The sequence below is a fragment of the Vicugna pacos genome, chromosome 11 (genome assembly GCF_048564905.1).
Source record: "Vicugna pacos chromosome 11, VicPac4, whole genome shotgun sequence".
Lineage (NCBI taxonomy): Eukaryota > Metazoa > Chordata > Mammalia > Artiodactyla > Camelidae > Vicugna > Vicugna pacos.
The window spans coordinates 50,600,852-50,620,979 of NC_132997.1; the positions used below are offsets into that span (position 1 = coordinate 50,600,852).

At 48.3% G+C, this 20,128-nt stretch overlaps 1 protein-coding gene across 1 annotated transcript in view; it reads right to left on the reverse strand.

The window, feature by feature from the left end:
- The window catches only part of CDH23 (cadherin related 23), a 388,627-nt gene that overhangs the window by 124,506 nt on the left and 243,993 nt on the right, over positions 1–20,128 (reverse strand). Inside the window, exons 15-16 of the mRNA XM_072971348.1 lie at positions 6,250–6,314; positions 1,233–1,470 (exon numbers count right to left, since the gene is read on the reverse strand). Coding sequence (XP_072827449.1) covers positions 1,233–1,470; positions 6,250–6,314 — 303 coding nt within the window. The remainder of the gene's footprint in view (positions 1–1,232; positions 1,471–6,249; positions 6,315–20,128) is intronic.

A 20,128-nucleotide genomic window follows, 5' to 3' on the forward strand; every position in this document is an offset into this window, starting at 1 on the left:
GAGGCCTGGGAGGATAGAGGAAGGCCAGACCTCATCCAGAGGATGGAAAGGGTCTCCACCAGACCTGGCATGACCATCTCCTAGACCCGGGTCCCAGCTGGAATGTCCCACCCACAGAGGCCTACCCTGACCTCTAGACTGGGTTAGAGCCCTGTACTGGGTACCCCATTAGTCCCTGCCCCGTCAACCTGACTGTAACTTCTTATTTAATTTCTGCCTTCCTTGCTCAGACTGTCAGCTCCACGTAAGCAGGAACTTTGTTTCTTGCCTACAGCTGATACTTATGAGTCCAGCACAAAGTCTGGTACACAGTAGGTGTCTAATAGATGCAAGCTGGATGAGTGCAAGGAGGGAAGAAAACACTTGGAATGGGATCAGGGATTCTCCTTCCCCTTGACTGTCTTTTGGGGTGGCAGCATTGATTAGCTCTCTCCAGATGTCTCTGACCCTTGAGAGCCCCCAGGGGCGTCCCATCACTCTGCATGTAAAAGGAGCTGGGAGGGGTGGGAGGGCAGAGTCTAACGAGGAGCCATGGCCATGGTGTGTGGGCACACGGTCCTGCCTTTTGTGTATCCCCCATGCCCACCCCCTCCACCTGCCTTCATCCCTGCCTCCTTCAGAAGTAAGTTCTAAGTGGAGGCTCTGGGTCCTGTCGCTCTGGGTGGGCAGAGTGGGGAAGGGACACGAGAACATTAAGAAGTTTCTGGTCAGAGGTTGCTGATGTGTGGTGGGAACTCACTGCAGGAGGACACTGGAGTGTAGAGTCCCATGCTCTAGTCCTGGCTCTAAACTCTACTAGTTTACTGGGCCTGCCTCCCTCCTCCTGTGTCCCCTTCCATGAAACAGGATGTGCCCACAGTCTCTGGTGTTTTCCAGCTGCAGCAACACCTGGTTCTAACCAGCCACTTAATGGCTTGGATGGGGGGCCTTACATATGGAACTGCTTGGCACTCAGCAAGAGAGACTGAGGCGGGGGAGGGGGCATCCTTTGGCTGAACAGAGACCGAAAATTTCAGTGGAAACAAACACAAGCCTCACTCAGTAACCAGGGACATGAAGTGATGCTCAGAGGTGGCCTGACACCAACCGTGATCTCTGATCTGGGCAGAATTCTCATGGCCTGGTGGTTAGCACTTCTTAAGCTGGTTTCTCGAAGGGGTGGGGGGATCGGGGGCGAAGGCACAGGGAGGACAAGAGAAATAGCCGGATCATAGGGCACCCCGGCATCTTACCCGGAGCCGCACCAGCTGCGTGACAGAGGGCTCATTCTCTCTCAAGGCACCCACATAGGCATCCTTCTGGAAGGTGGGCACGTTGTCGTTGACATCTAACACGTTGATCCTGACCCGGCCTGTGGTCTCCTCGCCACCCCCATCCCGGGCGATGACTGTCAAGGTAAAGCGCTGGATGAGCTCATAGTCCAGCCTGGCGATCAACATGATGAGTCCTGTGTCCTTGTCCAGAGAGAACCTGTGTCAGGCAGGAATTAAAGCAGCTTGTAGATAAGGACTTGCATTTACCAGCCTGTCCTTGCCCAAGGTGATGAACAGGGAGAAATGAATGAAGTCTGAAATCCACCTTCTTCCTCATTTTCCCTAAATAAGAAGAGCAGCTATTTCTAAAAGAAAGTGCAGGAGGTGGTGGGCAGGGATTAGGACCACAAGACGGGTGGAGTGGCCAGGTACCAAAAGGGCAGGAGTGACTTAATCAAAGAGGAAACTCAGGCAGAGTGACCATTCTCTTGCTATGATCAGAAGCTTCTGCCTACGGGAGATATTTAGATGCTGGAGAACTGTTAAAGGTCAGAAATTCTTACAACTGATACCACAAAAATACAAAGGATCATGAGAGACTACTAAAAAAAATTATATGCCAACAAACTGAACAACCAAGAAGAAATGAATAAATTCCTAGAAACATACAACCTACTGAGACCGAATCATGAAGAAATAGAAAAATCTGAACAGACTGATTACTAGTAAGGAGATTGACTCAGTAATCAAAAATCTCCCCAGAAGTCCAAGCCCGGACGGCTCCACTGGTAAATTCTATCAAAAATTTAAAGAAGAATCAACCAATCCTTCTCCAATTCTTCCAAAAAAAAAAATACAAGAGTAAAATACATTTCCAAACTCATCTTATGAGGCCAGTATTATTCTGACACCAAAACCAGACAAGGACATCACAAGAAAAGAAAATTACAGGCCAATATTCCTAATGAACATAGGTACAAAAAACCTCAAAAAAATTAGCAAACCAAATTCAACAGAACATTAAGAGGATTATATACCATGATCAAGAGGGATTCATTCCAGGGGTGCAAGGGTGGTTCAACATCCACAAATCAATCAACATAACACATCACATTAATAAAATGAAAGATAATATCATATGATCATCTCAATGAACACAGAATAAGCACTTGACAAAATACAGCATCCCTTTATGATAATAATTCTCAACAAACTGGGCATAGAGGGAATGTATCTCAAGATGAAAAAGGCCGTATATGACAAGCCCACAGCTCACATTACACTCAATGGTGAAAAGCTGAAAGCTGTTTCTCTAAGGTCAGGAATATACACGATGCTCACTCTCACCAGAACAATCAAGCAAGCAAAAAAAAAAATTTTTAAAGCCATTCAAATCAGAAAAGTAAAACTGTCACTATTTGCAGATGACATGATATTATATATAGAAAACCCTAAAGACTCCACCAACAAACTGTTAGAATAATAGGAATTTTGTAAAGTTGATGTGCATAAAATCAATATACAATAATCTGTTGTGTTTATGTACACCGATAACAAACCATTAGAAAAATGAAGAAAAACAATCCCATTTATAATTTCATCAAAAATAATAAAATATTACTTAGGAATAAATTTAACCAAGGAGGTGAAAGAGCTGTACACTGAAAACTATGACACTGATAAAAGAAATTGAAAAAGATACAAATAAATGGAAAGATATTCCATGCTCATGGATAGCAAGGATTAATATTGTTAAAATGCCCATACTACCTAAAGCAGTCTACAGATTCAATGCAAACTCTATCAAAATTCCAATGGTATTTTGCACAGAAAGAGGACAAACAATCCAAAAACTTGTGTGGAACCACAAAAGACCCAAAGAGCCAAAGTAGCCTTGAGAAAGAAGAACAAAGCTAGAGGCATCATGTGTCCTGATTTCAAACTACATTATAAAGATATAGGAATCAAAACAGTATGGCACTGGCATAAAAACAGACACAGGCATGAATGGAACAGAACAGCAAGCCCAGAAATAAACCTACACATATATGGTCCATTAATTTATGACAAAGGAGCCAAGAATATACAATAGTGAAAGGACCATCTCTTTAATAAATGGGAAAACCGGACAGCCACATACAAACGAATGAAACTGGGCCACTATCTTACACCATACACAAAACTCAATTCAAAATGGGTTAAAGACTTGAATGTAAGACCTGAAACCACAAAACACCTAGAAAGAAACAAGCAGTAACCTTCTTGACATCAGTCTTGATGATAATATTTTGGACTTGATACCAAAAGCAAAGGCAACAAAAATAAAAAATAAATAAGTGGGACTATATCAAATGAACTAAAAAGATTCTAAACAGCAAAAGAAGCCATCAACAAAATGAAGGGGGAGGGCATAGCTCAGTGGTAGAGTGCATGCTTAGCATACATGAGGTCCTGGGTTCAATCCCCAGTACCTCCATTAAATAAATAAATGAATAGATAAATAGCTAATAACAAAATGAAAGGACAACCTACAGAACGAGGAAATATATTTGCAAATCATATATCTGATAAGGGGTTCATGTCCAAATATGCATATAAAGATCTCATACAACTCAATAGCAAAAAACTAAATACAAGTTAAACAATGGGCAGAAGATCTGAAACAGAAATTTTAACAAGAAGATAAACAGATGGCCAACAGACACACAAAAAAAATGCATAACATCACTAATCATCAGGGAAATGCAAATCAAAACCACAGTGAATTATCATCTCACACCTGTCAGAAAGCTACCATCAGAAAAACAAGAAGTAACACAAGAAATGTCGGCAAGAACATGAAGAAAAGGGAACCCACATGCACTGCTAGTGAGAATGTAAATTGGAATTGGTGTAGCCACTATAGAAAACAGTATGGAGGTTTCTCAAAAAATTAAAAATAGAACTACCATATGATCCAGCAATTCCACCTTTGGGCATTTATCTGAAGAAAACAAAAACACTAACTTGAAAAGATATTTGTACCCCCATGTTCACTGCAGCATTATTTGTAACAGCTAAGGTATGGAAACAATCTAAGTGTTCATAGAGGAATGAATGGATAAAGAAAATGTGATACACACACACACATATACATACAATGGAATATTATTCAGCCATAAAAAATAAGGAAATTTTGCCATTTGTGACACCATGAATAGACCTCCTGAGGGCATTATGCTAAGTGAAAAAAAACGGACAGGGAAAGACAAATACTGTATGATCTCACTTATGCGTGGAATCTAAAACAAACGGAGCTCAAAAGTACAGAAAACAGATTGGTAGTTGCCAGAGGCGGGGTATGGGGGGTGGACAGGAGAAATGGGTGAAGTGAGTCAAAGGAAAAAAACTTCCAGCTCTAGAATAAATGTCATGGGAGTATAATATACAACATGGTGACTATGGTTAATAATGCTCTTACATATTTGAAAGTTGCTAAGAGAGAAGATTTTAAAAGTTCTTATCACAGGCAAAAAATTTGTAACTATTCATGATGATGAATATTATCTAGATGTACTGTGGGGATCATTTTGCAACATATACAAATATGTTGTACACTTGAAATTAATATAATATAATATGTCAATTGTATTGTGATACATTAACACGTATTTGGGTAATTTAAAGAAAAGAAATTCTCCTAGCCAGATGGTTTTGCACCAAAATGTTTTAAACAGACAGCAAAGCCTCCAGCAAGGGGAGGGGTGATCAGTCCTCTCTCAGGAGCCTGTCTCACCAAGGGACTGTCTTGGGTAAGAGACTAGTAAATGTCTCCTGGGGAAAAGCAAGGTCCAGCAAGACCATCTCTCTATCTGCCTCCTCTAAATGTCCCCTCAGGAGCCTCCTTTGAGTTCTCAGTTGACATTTGTGTGCTCTGAGCTTGTCCACAGCTGCCAGCCACCAAGACTGGAAGGTCCCCATTCTGAGACCAGGGAAGCCCCTGGCCCAGAAGATGGGAAGAGATGAGAAAATGCAAGATGATCAGGACAAGGCCACAGGGACAGGGGTGTCTTGCAGGACAGAGGGGTCCTATGCACTGGTCCTGCTGGTGGTTCCCTCCTCCCTTTTGGAGGCTCCATCACAGAGCAGCAGAGGATGGCTGGTGCACCCAACAGTTTGTCTCTTCCTGGTCATTCATGCAGAGAGTCGGGGCCAGTAATCCAAGATGACAGCCACTGTCTAACTCATCCTGCCGGGCTTCCAGATCTATCAAACACTTTGTTTTTAGGAACAGATATGCCCTCTGAATTCAACCTGGCTTTCAATCATGTTAAAATGAGAAGGCTTCCCCTTGGCTCAGTTTAACTGAAGTCAGGCAAAGAGATGGCCCAGAGCCATGGTGGGTGACGGCAAAGCCGGCACAGGTCAGGTGGTGACGCCACCCATCTAGCTAATGGCCACAGCACGTTGAGAGTCCCTTCCTGCTAGAGGGTGGGTGTGTCCTGGTGGTGAACACCACATGCCGAGGCCTGGCCCTGGCATTTACCAGCTGTGTGACTTTGGGCACGTGGCACAGCCTCTCTGGGCTGCAGTCTCCCAACTTGTCACATGCGGATAATAAGAGTGCCTAGCACTGAGTTCCTCCAGCATTCAGTTGTGAGGATCACATCAGATAATGTGGGTAAAGCACTTGACAAAGTGACCAACACACAGTGAGGGCTTCGTAAATGCAGCCTCTGTGGCTGGTGGAGTTGTGTTATTGTCAGCGTTTCAAAGCTTCCTCGTTCCCAAAACTAAAAGCTATCTTTTGAGGATCAGAGAAACTATGCTCTAGAGAGTTCAGTGGGCTTGAGTACAATCAGGACCAAAGCAGCAGCAGTGCGCATGAGTTCTGACTCCCAGCCCAGTCCTCTAGCCACAGTGGCACAGAGCCCTTCCTGGGCACTGAGAAGTTTCTTGGACGTGGAGAGTGGCAGAGGGCCAGTGCAGAGGGGCTGGGGCTGGGCCAGGGGCTCACCGGTCAGGGTCGTCGCTGAAGAAGTAGTTGACCTCCCCGAACGTGCCCACGTCATTGTCTGTTGCCTGCCAAGGTAAGAACAAGAAATCATTACTTCCAGGCCCAGCTGAGGCTCCCGATCTCACCAAGACATGTTCACAGCAAACCCACGGCTCCCCACACAACTCCTCAGGCCCAGGCTGAATTTTCTAGAGCCATGCTGTTTCAATCAGGTTTTCACCAGTCACAAATGGCGACTGAAATTAGTACTGGAGAGCGCAGTTCTGGAAGATCAGTCTGCTACCTAAATCTCTAACTTTATGGAACCGTCTCTCCTGGATTCATGTCAGACTTACTCTCTGCAGATGCTCAGAGGGCTTTGGGGAGAGACCCTAGATCCGTGGCTTGCAGTTACAACTTGTAGTTTTGCAAAATACTTCAAAGATGAGGGTGGGTTCAACCATCTGGTGGCTTCTTCTGGTGATTCTCCTCCAGTCCCCAAAGCCTCCAGGTCAGACGTGCTACCCAGTGGGGGAGGTCATTTGGGGGGATTTCTGGTGTTCCCCCTTCTTTAACCCCAGGAATAATCCTTTTCCTGCACAGGGCAGACTGTTATCTGCCTGGCAACCTCTTCCGCTGGGAACAGTCTGCTGCCTACCCCCACCCGTCTTCTTTGGCATCCCTCTCTGCTCAAACAAGCGGCCAAAGTAGGAGCCGCTCTGCCCGTGACCTCAGGGACTGGGCTGGGGGTGGCCCTTGACTACAGCGGGGGCCGATCAGAATCCTCTGGTGAGACTCATCTTACTGTTGCTGGGATCAAAGCTTTTCTCTGTGATACAGACTTGTGGCTGCCAGGGGGGCGGAGGGTGGGAAGGGATAGACTGGGATTTCAAAATTGTAGAATAGATAAACAAGATTTACACTGTATAGCACAGGGAAATATACACAAAATGTTATGGTAGCTCACAGAGAAAAAAATGTGACAATGAGTGTGTATATGTCCATGTATGACTGAAAAATTGTGCTGAACACTGGAATTTGACACAACATTGTAAAATGACTATAAATCAATAAAAAAAAAGTTTAAAAAAAAAGCTTTTTCTCTGTGGCAGTGAAGCTGGGATGATGTGAACTGGGAGCTGCAGGATGCATAGGGAGGATGAAGAGAGGGGCGGATCCTAGTAGTTCTAGACATCCCAGTCCTAAATCTGACATCCCTTCCCACCTCAGTTTGTCTTGAGGCTGTCTTTTATCCAGGCTGGTGCAAGTTGGCTTTCTGTCACTTACAGTCAAAAGAGACTGGAGGGAGTGGGGCCTGCCCTATGCTGAGGATGATGGCAATGACAGTGACCACTACCAGCCTGTGTTATCATACCTTTTACATTTTCAAAGGCCATCCATGTTTATTATGACCTCATGTTATCCTCACAACTGTCACAACATGATGAGGCAGGCATTCCGACCCATTTCACAGATCACAAAACTGAGGCCCAGACTGCAGGGCAGTTCGGTGTAACTCTGTCACCACTCTAGGTCATGTGCAGGTTCAAGCAGAGTGGGGCAGAAGCTGGGACCCCTACTCCCAGCCTGGCGTTCCTTCCTTTAGGTTGTCCAGGTGAGGGCCCCTCTCCATCCCCTACTTCTCAGGATGACGGTAGTTACAGTAGAGGTTTGGCTTTTGCAGCTGGGACCCCTGCACTTCTCCCTGGCATGGTTACAGTTCACAGTCCATGCTAAGTGGTATCATTCATGCGTTCACTCAGCACTTAGTAAGCATATACTCTATGCTGGGCACTGTGACCTCTGTTCCCTCCCAGGCCACTGCCTAGGCCTGGGCAAACTGCTACAGGCCACCAGATGCCAGAAAGGAAAGGCCTTGGGCTGACCTGGGGGTCATTTGTTTCACACTCAGGGCTCCTCTATAAGATCATAATTGGATAAAGTTTCCACTGCTAAAAATGTTTCAATATCTATTTTTGTTTATTTTTATTTTTTTAGCTCTAAAGTGTAACTGACATAACATTATTATATTTTATTACACAATAAAGTTATTATGATAATATATATTCTATTGTTGTAAAATTGACAATAGAAAGGATTCCCACTATTGAGTTAATTAATCATCCATCACTTCACAGACTTACTTTCTACCTTTCTTTTCTTTTGATGATAACACTTAAGTTCTACTCTCTTCACAAATTTCAATGGTACAATAAATACAGTGTTATCACTATAGTCACCCTGTTATACTTGAGATCCTCAGAACGTATTCATCCTATAACTGAAAGTCTGTACCCTTTTACCAGCCTCTCCCTCGTTCCCCACCTTAGTACCTTGGAACTAAAGTTTCAAAGTTCCTAGATTCTGTGAAATCTATTACATTCTGTGTTTTTTACGATAAACCTGAATTTTCAAGAAAACGCTAATTTGTGTTCAGTATATTCAGTTGAGAATGGCAGATAAGTGAGTGATATATTTCTATTCCAAATGATTTAAATGAAAAAAAAAATCCAAAGGGTTAAGATCTTAGTTATCCAGAAAACTCGGTTAACCAGAAGGAAGCCATTTGCAGGGGCTGCGGGCAGCCTGCTCTTGTAGGACCATCTCTTGTGCCCACTTCCCACTCAGTGCCCGCACTGGGTTCCAGCAGACTGTGTGCGGACCTCTGTCCTCTCACCGCCCCGGCCAGGCTCCAAGCACATCACAGGTTATCAGGGGATGTTCGTTGAATAAGTGAAAAGGGAAACGCTGAGCTATGGAACCCACCCTCCAACCTGGGACCGATTCCTGTGGACAGACCCTCCCCACATGCCTTGAGCCACTCCTCATGACAACAAATGCATTTATTGACTCCTCGTACGTATTGTGTATTTTATCTTCATAACGACCCTATGAAGTAGGTGTTATTATTACTACTACCCCCAATTTAGAGTCAGGGAAACTGAGGCACAGAGAGGACCAGATCATTGTATGACCAAAGAGCAACTCCTGGGGCCTTGGCATCCTCATTTGTCAAAGGAAAGGGTTGGGGAAGCGAAGAGGGCAGGGCTGCATCTGCCGGGCTCGCCTCCCAGCCCGGACGGTGTCTGGCACATGGAAGGTGCTTCACAAATACTTAGAAAATGAATGAGGCAATTCTAGTAAGAAGAGGGTGTTGGAGATGGGGGCAAAGGCAGGGAGGAGAGACGACTCTAAGGGAAAGGGAGGGGCGGAGAGCATGGGAAAGGGAAAAGGTGGGGAGAGGCTAGCAGGTGCTGAGGGGAGAGCAGAGAGGGCCGGGCCAAACCACGAAATGGTTCCCCGCCAGTGAAGGACACATTCATACCCTGGGAACAAGTCCTTCATATCTGTGTGCCCCATGGAACTGCACTTGGACTGTTATGGTGGGAAGGACCCCCAAGGTCCCCTTGTCCAGTCCTCTTCATCCTGGGGCCTGGAGCAGCTGAAGCCCAGGGAAATTAGGAGATGAGCCCCTGGGGACCAGATGGGACTGTCCTCTCTCCAGGCAGATGCTGGCTTCTGCCGCCACTGCTGATTCCCCACTCCCTCCCCGAGTGGGCTGGGTACAGCCATGGCTCCCGCGGTGACCCCTTTCCCCGGGGGCCTCTCGCTGCCCGCTCAGGCTGCCGAGGCTGACCAGGGAAGATTTGTGAGTCCTTTAGTGCCACCGTCTAATGACCGTATGAAATATGTATGCCTGGTGAAGAGGAGAGGGAGAACTTTCATTTCTCAAGTGCACGAAGCAGAATAATATGGAGATGAAAAGCTGTTTCTGTGTGCCTGCCAGGGCGGGGGCAGCCAGCACTGACACAGAGGGCCTCCAAATCCTTATGTTTAAAACTATTCAGCACCTTGTGGGCTAGAGGCCCCCAGAGCTCTGTCCTGTGGTGGCCAAGGAGCAGCTTGGCAATGCTGGCCAGCCTAGTAGGGGGCCCTGCGAGGGCCTGCTCCACTACCCACCCTGCAATTGGCTTCACCCAGGCCGGGCTGGCACCCGGCTCTGTCCCAGCTCCTCTCTGCTTGTCGCAGCACTTTTCAAGCAATCTCTTTCCCAGGACTTGCTTCGTGTCTGAACAACAGAAAAATCAACAGACAAATCAAAGGGCCCAACAGACAGTGACCCCTGAACCCACTTTGAGAAGGAGGGTTTGAGGAGTGGCCAGGGCTCTGTGCAGAGAAAACAAATGTCCTCCTCATGCCATGAACACAGCTCCTTCCCGCCATGTTTCGGGAATGAGCACATCTGTCTCCCTGCAGGATGACTTCCAGGACCTTGCTGGTCGACAGCTACAGGGATAGGGAGGGGATGGCTCACCTGCTCAGACTGGGTGGCTCTCATATGGTACCTGGCTACTCCAAGAAAGGCCAAACCAGGGTTCCAGGTGAGCATCTTAACTGTGCTGTAGGCCCTCTCTCTGATGCCTCGGTGTCCTGGTTACCATCTTACCCGGGCTAGAATCTCACCCACAGGTATACATAAGCACATTTTACCATTTGCCAAGATTCTCATAAGAGGCCTGGGGCAAGAAACCAAAACCAATAGCTAAAATGATCTTCCTCTGCTCAAAGACCTTCAGTAGCTCCCCATTGCTGCTGAACTAACTCCAGACCAGCACCGGGGGTCAAGACTGCACAGCCCAGCTGGCCTCAGCGATTTTGTATCCATCTCTCCCGGACGCACACAAACTGCCCTCTCACTGCCAGGCTGCACCATCCCTTCATTTCATAACTTCTGACCACGCTCTGGCCCACCCCTCAGGGGCCACCCAAAGTGCCCCCTCCTGTAGGAAGCTCCCTGAACCTATGCCAACATGATAAGACTCTTGCTCAGTCACGTTCTCAGCAACCATTTTCTGAGCTTCTCCAATGTGCCAGCTAGCGTGCCAGGCTCTGAAGTCACAGCCATCAGCACGACAACACCCTTGCTAGAACCTGACTTACAATCAGAAAGGGGAGACAGAAAATAACAGAGGAGAAAAATAACTAGACAACCTTTGCAGACAGTGGTAAGAACTCTGAGGAAAATATAGCAGAGAATAGGCTAGCCGGAGACTGAGGTTGCTCTTTTAGATTGATTAGTCCTGGAGAAGATCTCTGGCAAAGTGTATTTGAGTCTATAGGACAGTCACTGGCTGGATGCCGAGAAGCCCGGCAGCTCCTGGTGAGAACTGCTCTCACTGAGGCCTGGGGCGGCTCAGAACGTCTCTGCCTCCCCCATGGGAAGCATCCGCAGCCCAGGATGACCGGTGGCAGGACAGCATCTGTCCCCACGGTCAGTGCGTGGGAGAGGGTGCGGCCGGGACTGCCCAGCGCCTGATTTATAAGGCGTCTCCTCCGATTCTCCCCAATGCTGGCATTACCGGCCAAACTAATTCCCTCATTTGGGCCTTTATAATTGCATCCGCGAGTGCTTATTTCCATGATGGACAATGCCGGCAGAAGTGTAATTTTCTTCTGCTGACAAAATGGAAAAAAAATAAATACACACAGGGGGGAAAATTCCAAAGGTTAAGACAAGGTGAACCTGCAGTGGGGGGAACAGCCAAATGTCCGGACTGGCCAGGCCTATGTCAGAAATGTTCAGCTTTCCCCTGGCTATAGGATGGGGAAGCGGTGAGATGGCCCTCTGCCATATTACTCTGAGCACTGACTGTGTGCCAGTCACTGTGCCCAGCATTTCCCATGTTTTATTTTATCTTCCCAACAGCCCAATGGGACCAGCACCAATATTATCCCCATTTTACAGATGGAGGAAGCTGAGGCTCAGAGAGGTCAATCAGCTTGCCCTAGGTCAAACAGCCACAGTGCCAGAACATGAACCCAACAGGGTCAACCCTAAGGCACATGCTCTTGACCACTACCCCACCACCGTATGCATCCCCACCCAACTTGGTAGGGCTGGGGAACAGCCATCTTCCTGTAGTTTGAGAGCTCAGCAATGGGATCCAGGGCACTCCCACCAGGTCACTGTCCTCACCCTGTAGACCAGATGGGCCCCCACAGGCAGTCTTTTCCTCCTTGTCACAGAGGCTCTGTCTCAGCCTCTGCCCAGAGTGGGTGGGCTCCAGCAATTCTGGTCGTGCCCATCAGCAGAGGAGGCAGGGTCCCTGGTTGTGGTTTCCAAGGATGCAGGCCCTCAGCCAAGATCCATGGCCCTCAGAGAAGGTCCCTCTCCACCCTACCCAAGCTTGTTCTTGGTGTGTGCAGGTGGCTCAGGGCCTAGGCTGGGAGAGGCTGTCACCTGCTAAAGGCTGGGGCAGCCTGGCTGGCTGTGGGTACCCCTCTGACCCACGCAGGGCTCTTTACCCAGCACCCTCTGGACATAGCTCTCCCTTCGACTTGGTTGCCAGGGCTCTACACCCAGCCCAGCTCCCTGCCCTTTGATGCTTGTCGCAACATCTCCTGCCCACTCCCAGGGACCCGCCATTTCAACAGTGGTCAGGTCCTTCTGCCTGTCTCCTTCTAAGATCTCCCTTTGGACCCAGCCTGTTTTCACATTGAATAGTCATCATTTCTCCATTCATCTGCCCTGAACCAAAGGCCTCGCTTACAGGGTATCTGCCTTGATGATGCATCATCCCCATGTATCCCTACACCTCCCTTTGGTCCCTCATCATGGCCTTGCAGATGCCCATTCACTGACATTGGGCCTTATGCCCTGAACTGACTCCTGCCTGCTCTGGTCCTCTCTTGGGTCTGCCTCCAACTACAGCTCATCGGAAGCCGATGCACTGATAGCCTGAACCCCTCTCTGGGGACAAATGCCCTCCTCTCTCATGGTTGTAAACACCCTCTACATTTCTTTATAGCTAGAAAGTTCTGCCCTTGTGTCTTCTGTGCTCTCACACTTCCCTACCTACCTCTCCCTCTCTCTCCACACACATGCACACCCTTTCTCTCTTCCTGTGTCTCAGGAGCCCCCAGTACCTTCCTGACAATGCCCACCCCCACATACTCTCATAGAAACTTTGTTTTTCTCTGTCTGGCTCAGGTAGACCCCATCCTACTATATGCTCACACACAGAAACACTCACACATTCACACCCACCCTCAGTCTCGAGCAACCCCGCCCCCACCCCAGCCTCAGTCCCTGTGGCCCCTCCACACCCCTTCCCCAGCCACCTGTATGCCTCTCCCCATAGGCTGGCAGCTGGCAGGCACACACTCAATCACTCCCCACCAGCACCCTTAGCCCCGTCATGCACGCTCGCCCGGATGCCCTGCTCGGGGCTTCTGCTCTGAAGCAAGGCAGGCCCAGCTGCCTCCCCAGCAGCCCAGGGTCCCCACAACAGTGGCAGGCAGTGGGCACTGGTGAGCAGTTCTGCTCCCGTGCACAAATCTGCAGAGAAGGGCACACAGTACAATTTGTTCAGGAAACAATAGCAATGTTTGACATGTCATAAGGATTGATGGAGCAGAAATTTACATGGGAGAATGCATTTTTAAACAGCTCCACGGAGCCCCGGTGCTTCACTGGTAATGCTTTCCACATTCATCATTCGCTGAACCCCTCTGAATAACTCCTTAAACTACATTGAGATTAACTGCACTCTTGCAAGCTCTGGTGGGGTGGGGTGGCTGGCGTGAAGCAGGAGGAACTCCACTGAAGGAACCCGGTAGCCCAGAGGCTGGGGTGACCACCACTTGGCCTAATTAGGCCCATGGGGCCTGGTCCTCTCCCCTGTTCCCACACTCCCTCCCATGGTGCTGTGGAAGAGGTTTTCAGCTTCTCTCTAGGTCACGAAGTAGAAGCCAATGGCCAGGAAGTATCATCTGGTCTGCCCCACACTTCTGGGGACATGCTTGGTGTGTCAGTTTCCCTTGTCACCTCAGAAGGAAGCTATCCAATCTGAGAAGGAAGCCAGGGCTGGTGAGTGAGGGCATGGTAGGTGCTGGGTGGGCAGAAGTCATGTTTGGCTGGAAGCTGCTGCTCTGAGCATCTTCCGGGGGTCCCTGGCCAGCAACGATGGTTATACTCCTGGGAGGAGAGGAAATGAAAGTAGCTATAAGACAACGTCTCCCACTGAAAAACTGTGTGTCAGGATAGTAAGGTGGGTGCTCCGGGGGGGGGCAGGGGTACCAGGGAGTGAACGAGAGGGTGCACAGAGATCACAGGGAGGCTGTGGGTCAGAGGAAGAAAGATACATTCAGGGAAGCCCAGGGGTCCTATTCTTGGCCTTCTGAGTGTGTAGGAGGCCTTAGGACAAAAGGGTGCTACTGGGGCGGCTGGGACAGTGGCTCAGAGCCCCTGGTCAGGCCAGTCGCCAAATAGGAAGGCAGTTAGCAAAGGGTGAGGACCCAGTGTGGGGTGGGGCTCCCTCATGTTCCCCTGCGGACCTGGGATGGATGGCCACCATTCCATCTCCCAAGCCACATCACTAATTGGTCACAGTACTGAATGCAGAGAAGGCCCGGGGATGGATCTCAACCCTACCTTCCCTGCAGGCACTAACAACCAGTGGGATGTGGGTAAAGCCTCTCCACTCTTCCTGCTGGACTCTACCCCTGCAGAGTTGGAAACATGCTTCTCCCTGGAAGGTACAGTACAAGACCAGGCACCAAAGGCCTCAAAAGGATTTATGACTCCATGTGGGGTTACGAAAATCCTGCAAAAATGGGAAAGTGAGATCTGGGTTCTGGTCCAGCTTTTCTGACTACCCATCCAGCTGTGGGATTTTGAGGAAAACACTGGGCTTCACAGCCCATGTGCTGCACAGCCTCCTGATCCATCTGCCCGCTTCTCTGCTCGCTAGCAGCCCATCCACCAGAGCCAGAGGGAGCGTCTGACCACAGGAGACACCATTCTCCAGCTTAAAAGGCTCCCAGAGTGTTTAAGGCAAAGTCTAAACTGCTGGCCACAGCTCCTAAGGCCTGATATGGGCCGGCCTCTGACCTCCTCTCCTGGCCCAGCTGCTAACTACCAAGCTGCTCCAAGCCTCAGTTTCCTCATCTGTAAAATGGGGTTAATACTAGTATCTGCCTCATGGGGTTGCTGTGGGGATTTTAGAAGGTCCTCCAAGCAAGGTGCTTTAGACCAGTGCCCAGCACAGAGGAATTGCAGTCTAAGTGGGGTTAGTATTCATCTTTCCACCCCCAATGCTAACCACTTGATGTTTCTAGTCCTCCGCAAACATGCTCCTGCTGAGCCCCATCTCAGCCTAGCCTTCCTGCCTGGGCTGTGCCAGCAGCAGGCCAGGGAAAGGGGAAGGGGACGGAGAAGTGGCACTGAGCCCTGCAGGAGGGGACACTCTAGTTGGGGCCAGGCCCGAGCCCTCTGCATGTTTATGTGTCAGTCTGAGGCAGGGGGAGGAGGGATGTGAATCAGGCTGACAGGTGCACTCAAGGTGTGGGGTCCCTGGCTTGCTTGTTATTGCAGACACGGTGCTGTTCTTGGGCTCCTCCAACCCCTTCTTTATTTCTCTTTATTTTATTTTAAAATCTGGAAATAAAAATTGATGGGGAGCAAATTGCCCTGGCCAGAGGATCTGTGCTTAAAGGAGTCGTCACGGGAAGCAATTACAGGATGTCAAGGGCTGTCAGGGTGGCTGGTGGCTGCCCGTACCTGTGCCTGGTGCTAGCTGGTGGTCCCTGGGCCTCCTGCTGGGGAGATTCCAGGGTGGCCTGGAGGAGGGTTGTGGAGCTCCCCTCAGAGGCAGGGGGTAACTGCAATCACTGCCTGCTGAGTGTCACCTACGGTCCTGGCACTGTATGAGGAATTTAACACGATTTGTCCCCAGTCCTTCAAACAAGTAGCAAAATGTGGTCACAATCCCATTTTACAGATGAAGCAACTCCAGCTGATAATAACTACAAAAATAGTAACAACAGCTCACTCCTGTTTAGTCCTTACTGGGTTCCAGGATTTATTCCAATAAATCTACGAGTATTAACACATTTCATTTCCACTCCCATGCTGTGAGATGAGTACTAGTACTACCCTCCTTTACGGGTGTGGAAAATGCCTGGCGGTGGCACATGCTGCCAGTGTCACACACATCCCTCCGTGCTACCTCCACATGCCAGGGGCTGCTTTAGTGGGAGTGTCTGTGCCTCTCTTGGCCTGTGAGCTTTTTTATCAAGGGACTAGTTAGAATGAGAGGGTGTCTACATCCCCAGAAGCTGTCCTCACTCAATGGGGACTAGCAGTTGATGGATCAATTCCCCAGCCTCCCGGCCCTGAGCTTGGATACTCAGGCACAGCCTCTCCCCTTGATTTCCCAGCAGACAGAGCTCCAGCAGCCCCTGTGGAATCCGGCTTCACGATGCCCCCTTGAGTGATCTTGTCTTACCTCCTGCTCCCTCCTGAGTTTCCTGGGGTTACCTCCCAAGTAAACCATCTGCCCTTGGGGAGCCAGACCTCAAACACAAGCCTCAGGCTGGATGCTGGGCCCACGAGGGTGAGCCCTACAGTATGCTCCCAGCCCTCACGACGCTCACAGAGGCTCAGGGACAGCAGCTACCAGGCTCAGGGCCCCGCAGTCAGTCACTGGCAGAGCTGGGACTTGAACCCTTGTCTGTCTGACATTCACACACACAAATTAAAGAGAAAAAAAATCCCGCTCCTAACCCTTCTACAACACTGTCTAATCTTCCACATCCTGGCATTTGAGGGAGACTCAACTGAGTACCTTTTAAAAAAATTACATCTGACCATCAAAGAAGGAAGACTGGGATGCTGAAAGCCATTTTCCCTGGGATGCCAAGGAAGGAGGGTGGCTAGGGGCGAACGAGACATTCACAATCAGAAGGGACTCGAGGCCTCTTGGAGGCCAGTTATCAAGCTGGGATTATGTGGTAGAGGATGAGAAGGGGAGGGTGACAGAGAGATGTGGGGACGACACCATGGCCAAGGCTCAGTTAAGTGGGGCCTTACGTGCACAGGAGTTGGAAGGAGGAGGAAAAGACAGTCCAATCAACCCCCTGGGGATGCTGCCAAACCACAGTTGGGAACGCCTCCCCCTGCTGCTGGATCTCACCACTGCACCCTTGCCTGGAGTCTGACCCCCTCCATTTTCTTCCCTGCCCACGTGGGATGCAACAGGCAGCTCCAGGCCTAGTGGGAAGGTGGGGAGAGGTACTTGAGTGGGGTCACGTGCCAGGACACATCCTCACTCAAGGTGACTTGGAGCCGAGCGGCACGCCCCCGTGCCTGCTGCACGGGCTCTGACTGGGCCAGCATGTGCAGCTCACTAATGAACCGTATTGATTCCACATCCTCCTGTTGTCTCCCTAATGGCAAGCCACACATCTGATAGATTAAATACCTACACGATTGCCTGCTTGACATCTCCATCACTCCGCCTTTAGGTCCTGAATGAATTTTACAGCCCCACCATGACAGAAGAAATTAAGGTCAAAGTCCGACATAGGAATTATAAATCACCTGTGATCCTGAGATGAGCAGAGGGCTGCAGCCCAGTCCCTGACTCAACTGGGCCAGTCCAGCCCAGGGATTGATGGTGAGACAGAGTCTGCACGTTAGTGCAGGCTGGGGAGGGCATGACGGGAGCACTCATGCCTGAGAAGCAGTCCCTGGCCACGGACATTTGGGTTTCCTCATTCCTCTGCCCGTCCCACCTCCAGTAACTAGGATGTTCTAACTCAGACTAAGAAACGCTCTGACAGGAGAGCAGCATATCTCATTTATAAAGACTTGCTTCCCAAGCAGTTCCAAACACTCTAGCCACGCTGTTCTGAAAATGTCCCAGGACAGGGAGAGGGTCTAGCAGTCTTCTCTTCATTTTAGAGATGGAGAAACTGAGGCTCACAGAGAAAAGGGGCTTGCCCAGGGTCCTTCAGCAAATTGAAGTCCTTGATTTTCTGACACCAAGTCTGCAGGTCTTGTGACAAAGGGAGCCTAAGGGGTTTTTTTGGTCCTGGTCTTATTTCTCCTTTGGGCGGGGGCGGGGGGGTACCCACTGCAGGTGACTGGGCAGGTGAGGGAGCTCTGGGCCTTGGGTTCAGCTTGGATATCAGTCAGTCAAGTTCAGTTTGCATCGTGTCACACTTCTTGGCCCCACAGTTTTGCCAGGCCAGTTTCAGGGAGAGGTTCAGTCTCCATGAAGAGGCTGTGTTGCCTCATGGTGAAGGGAAAGGACTTTGGCATCCTGGAGACAAAGGTTCATGCCTCAGTGGTGCCCACTCCACAGGTGTGACATCTGCAAATAGCTAACTTCTCTGAATCTCAGTGCTCCCATCTATAAAATGAGGCTAACTTCTACCTCACCAGGCTGTCATGGGGATTTAATGAGATAACACACATAAGGTACTTAGCTTGGCACCAGGCACTTAATACAAGTGCCTGACATCTGTTTAGCACCTCCTCTGTGTCAGGCACTATGCTATGTTCTTTACATGCGTTATCTCATTGAACCCCCATACAAATCCATAAGGAACTCTCATCATCACCATTTTCCAGAACAGGAAACTGAGGCACACAGAGATTATTTGGCAGAGACTTAAACACCCTTTTCTCAAATTAACAGACTAGGCTTTTTAGGTGGCACAACACTACTTGGCTAAAATACTATGTTTCTCACTTTCTTTGCAGATAAGCACAGCCACATGATTAAGTTCTAGCCAATGAGATGAAAGCAGAAGTTTGTGCAGCATTTCTAGGAAGTCTCCTTAAAAGGAAGGAAGAGTGCCCTTCTTCATTTCCTCCATTCTGCAGCTGGGAATCTGAATGTGAGGGCTGGAACTCTAGCAACCATCTTGGACCACGGAGATAAGGGCCACATTCTAGTCTGGAAGAGGAGAAAGCCTAAAAGAACCAACCAAGGTTGCTCACCTCTAAACTGCTTTTGCATGGGAGAAAAATGCACTTTGATCTTATTTAAGCAAAGATTTGGGGGGTTTCTGTTAGTGGTAGCTGTATTGGGTCACTACTGATACAACAACTCATTCGAAGTGGCTGAGTCAGAATAAACCTGAGTGGTTTAAGTCTGGAGCCTGGAGTCTTTACCACTCTGCCCCTTTTAGTGAGCACTTGAAAAACATGAGATGATATCATAATCGCCATCATTATATAGTAGCAGAGAAGGCTCCTTTTTCAGGTACCACATATTAATTGGTCATAAAATCAACTTAGTGGACTGTGACTCATTAAAAAATATCTAGTAGAATGAAACAGAAAATACTAGGGAGAAAACTATAAGACATTGATGAAAGAAATGGAAGAAAACACAAATAAATGAAAAGATTCCACGGTCATGGATTAAAGAATTAAAATTGTTAAAATGTCCACACTACCCAAAACAATCTACAGATTCAATGTAATGCCTATCAAAATCCCAATGGCATTTTTCACTGAAATAGAGCAAACAATTCGAAAATTTGTATGGAACCACAACAGACCCCTCAATAGCCAAAGCATCTTGAGAAAGAAGAACAAAGCTGGAGGCATCACGTTCCCTGATTTCAAACTACAAAGCTATAGGAGTCAAAACAGAATGGTATTGGCATAAAAACAGACACATAGATCAATGGAACAGAATAGAGAACCCGGAAATAAACCCACACATATGTGGTCAATTAATTTATGACAAGGGGCCAAGAATATACAATGGGGAAAAGGAAATCTCTCCAGTAAATGGTGCTAGGAAAACTGGACAGCCACATGAAAAAGAATGAAACTGGACCACTGCCTTACACCATACACAAAATTAACTCAAAACAGATGAAAGACTTAAATTTAAGACCTGAAACCATAAAATTCCTAGAAGAAAACATAGGTGGTAAGCTCCTTGACATTCATCTTGATGGGTTTTTTTGGATTTGACAGCAAAAGCAAAGGCAACAAAATCAAAAACAGATAGGATTACATCAAACTAAAAAGCTTCTGAACAGCAAAAGAAACCATCAACAAAACAAAAAGATAACTTACTGCATGAGATAATGT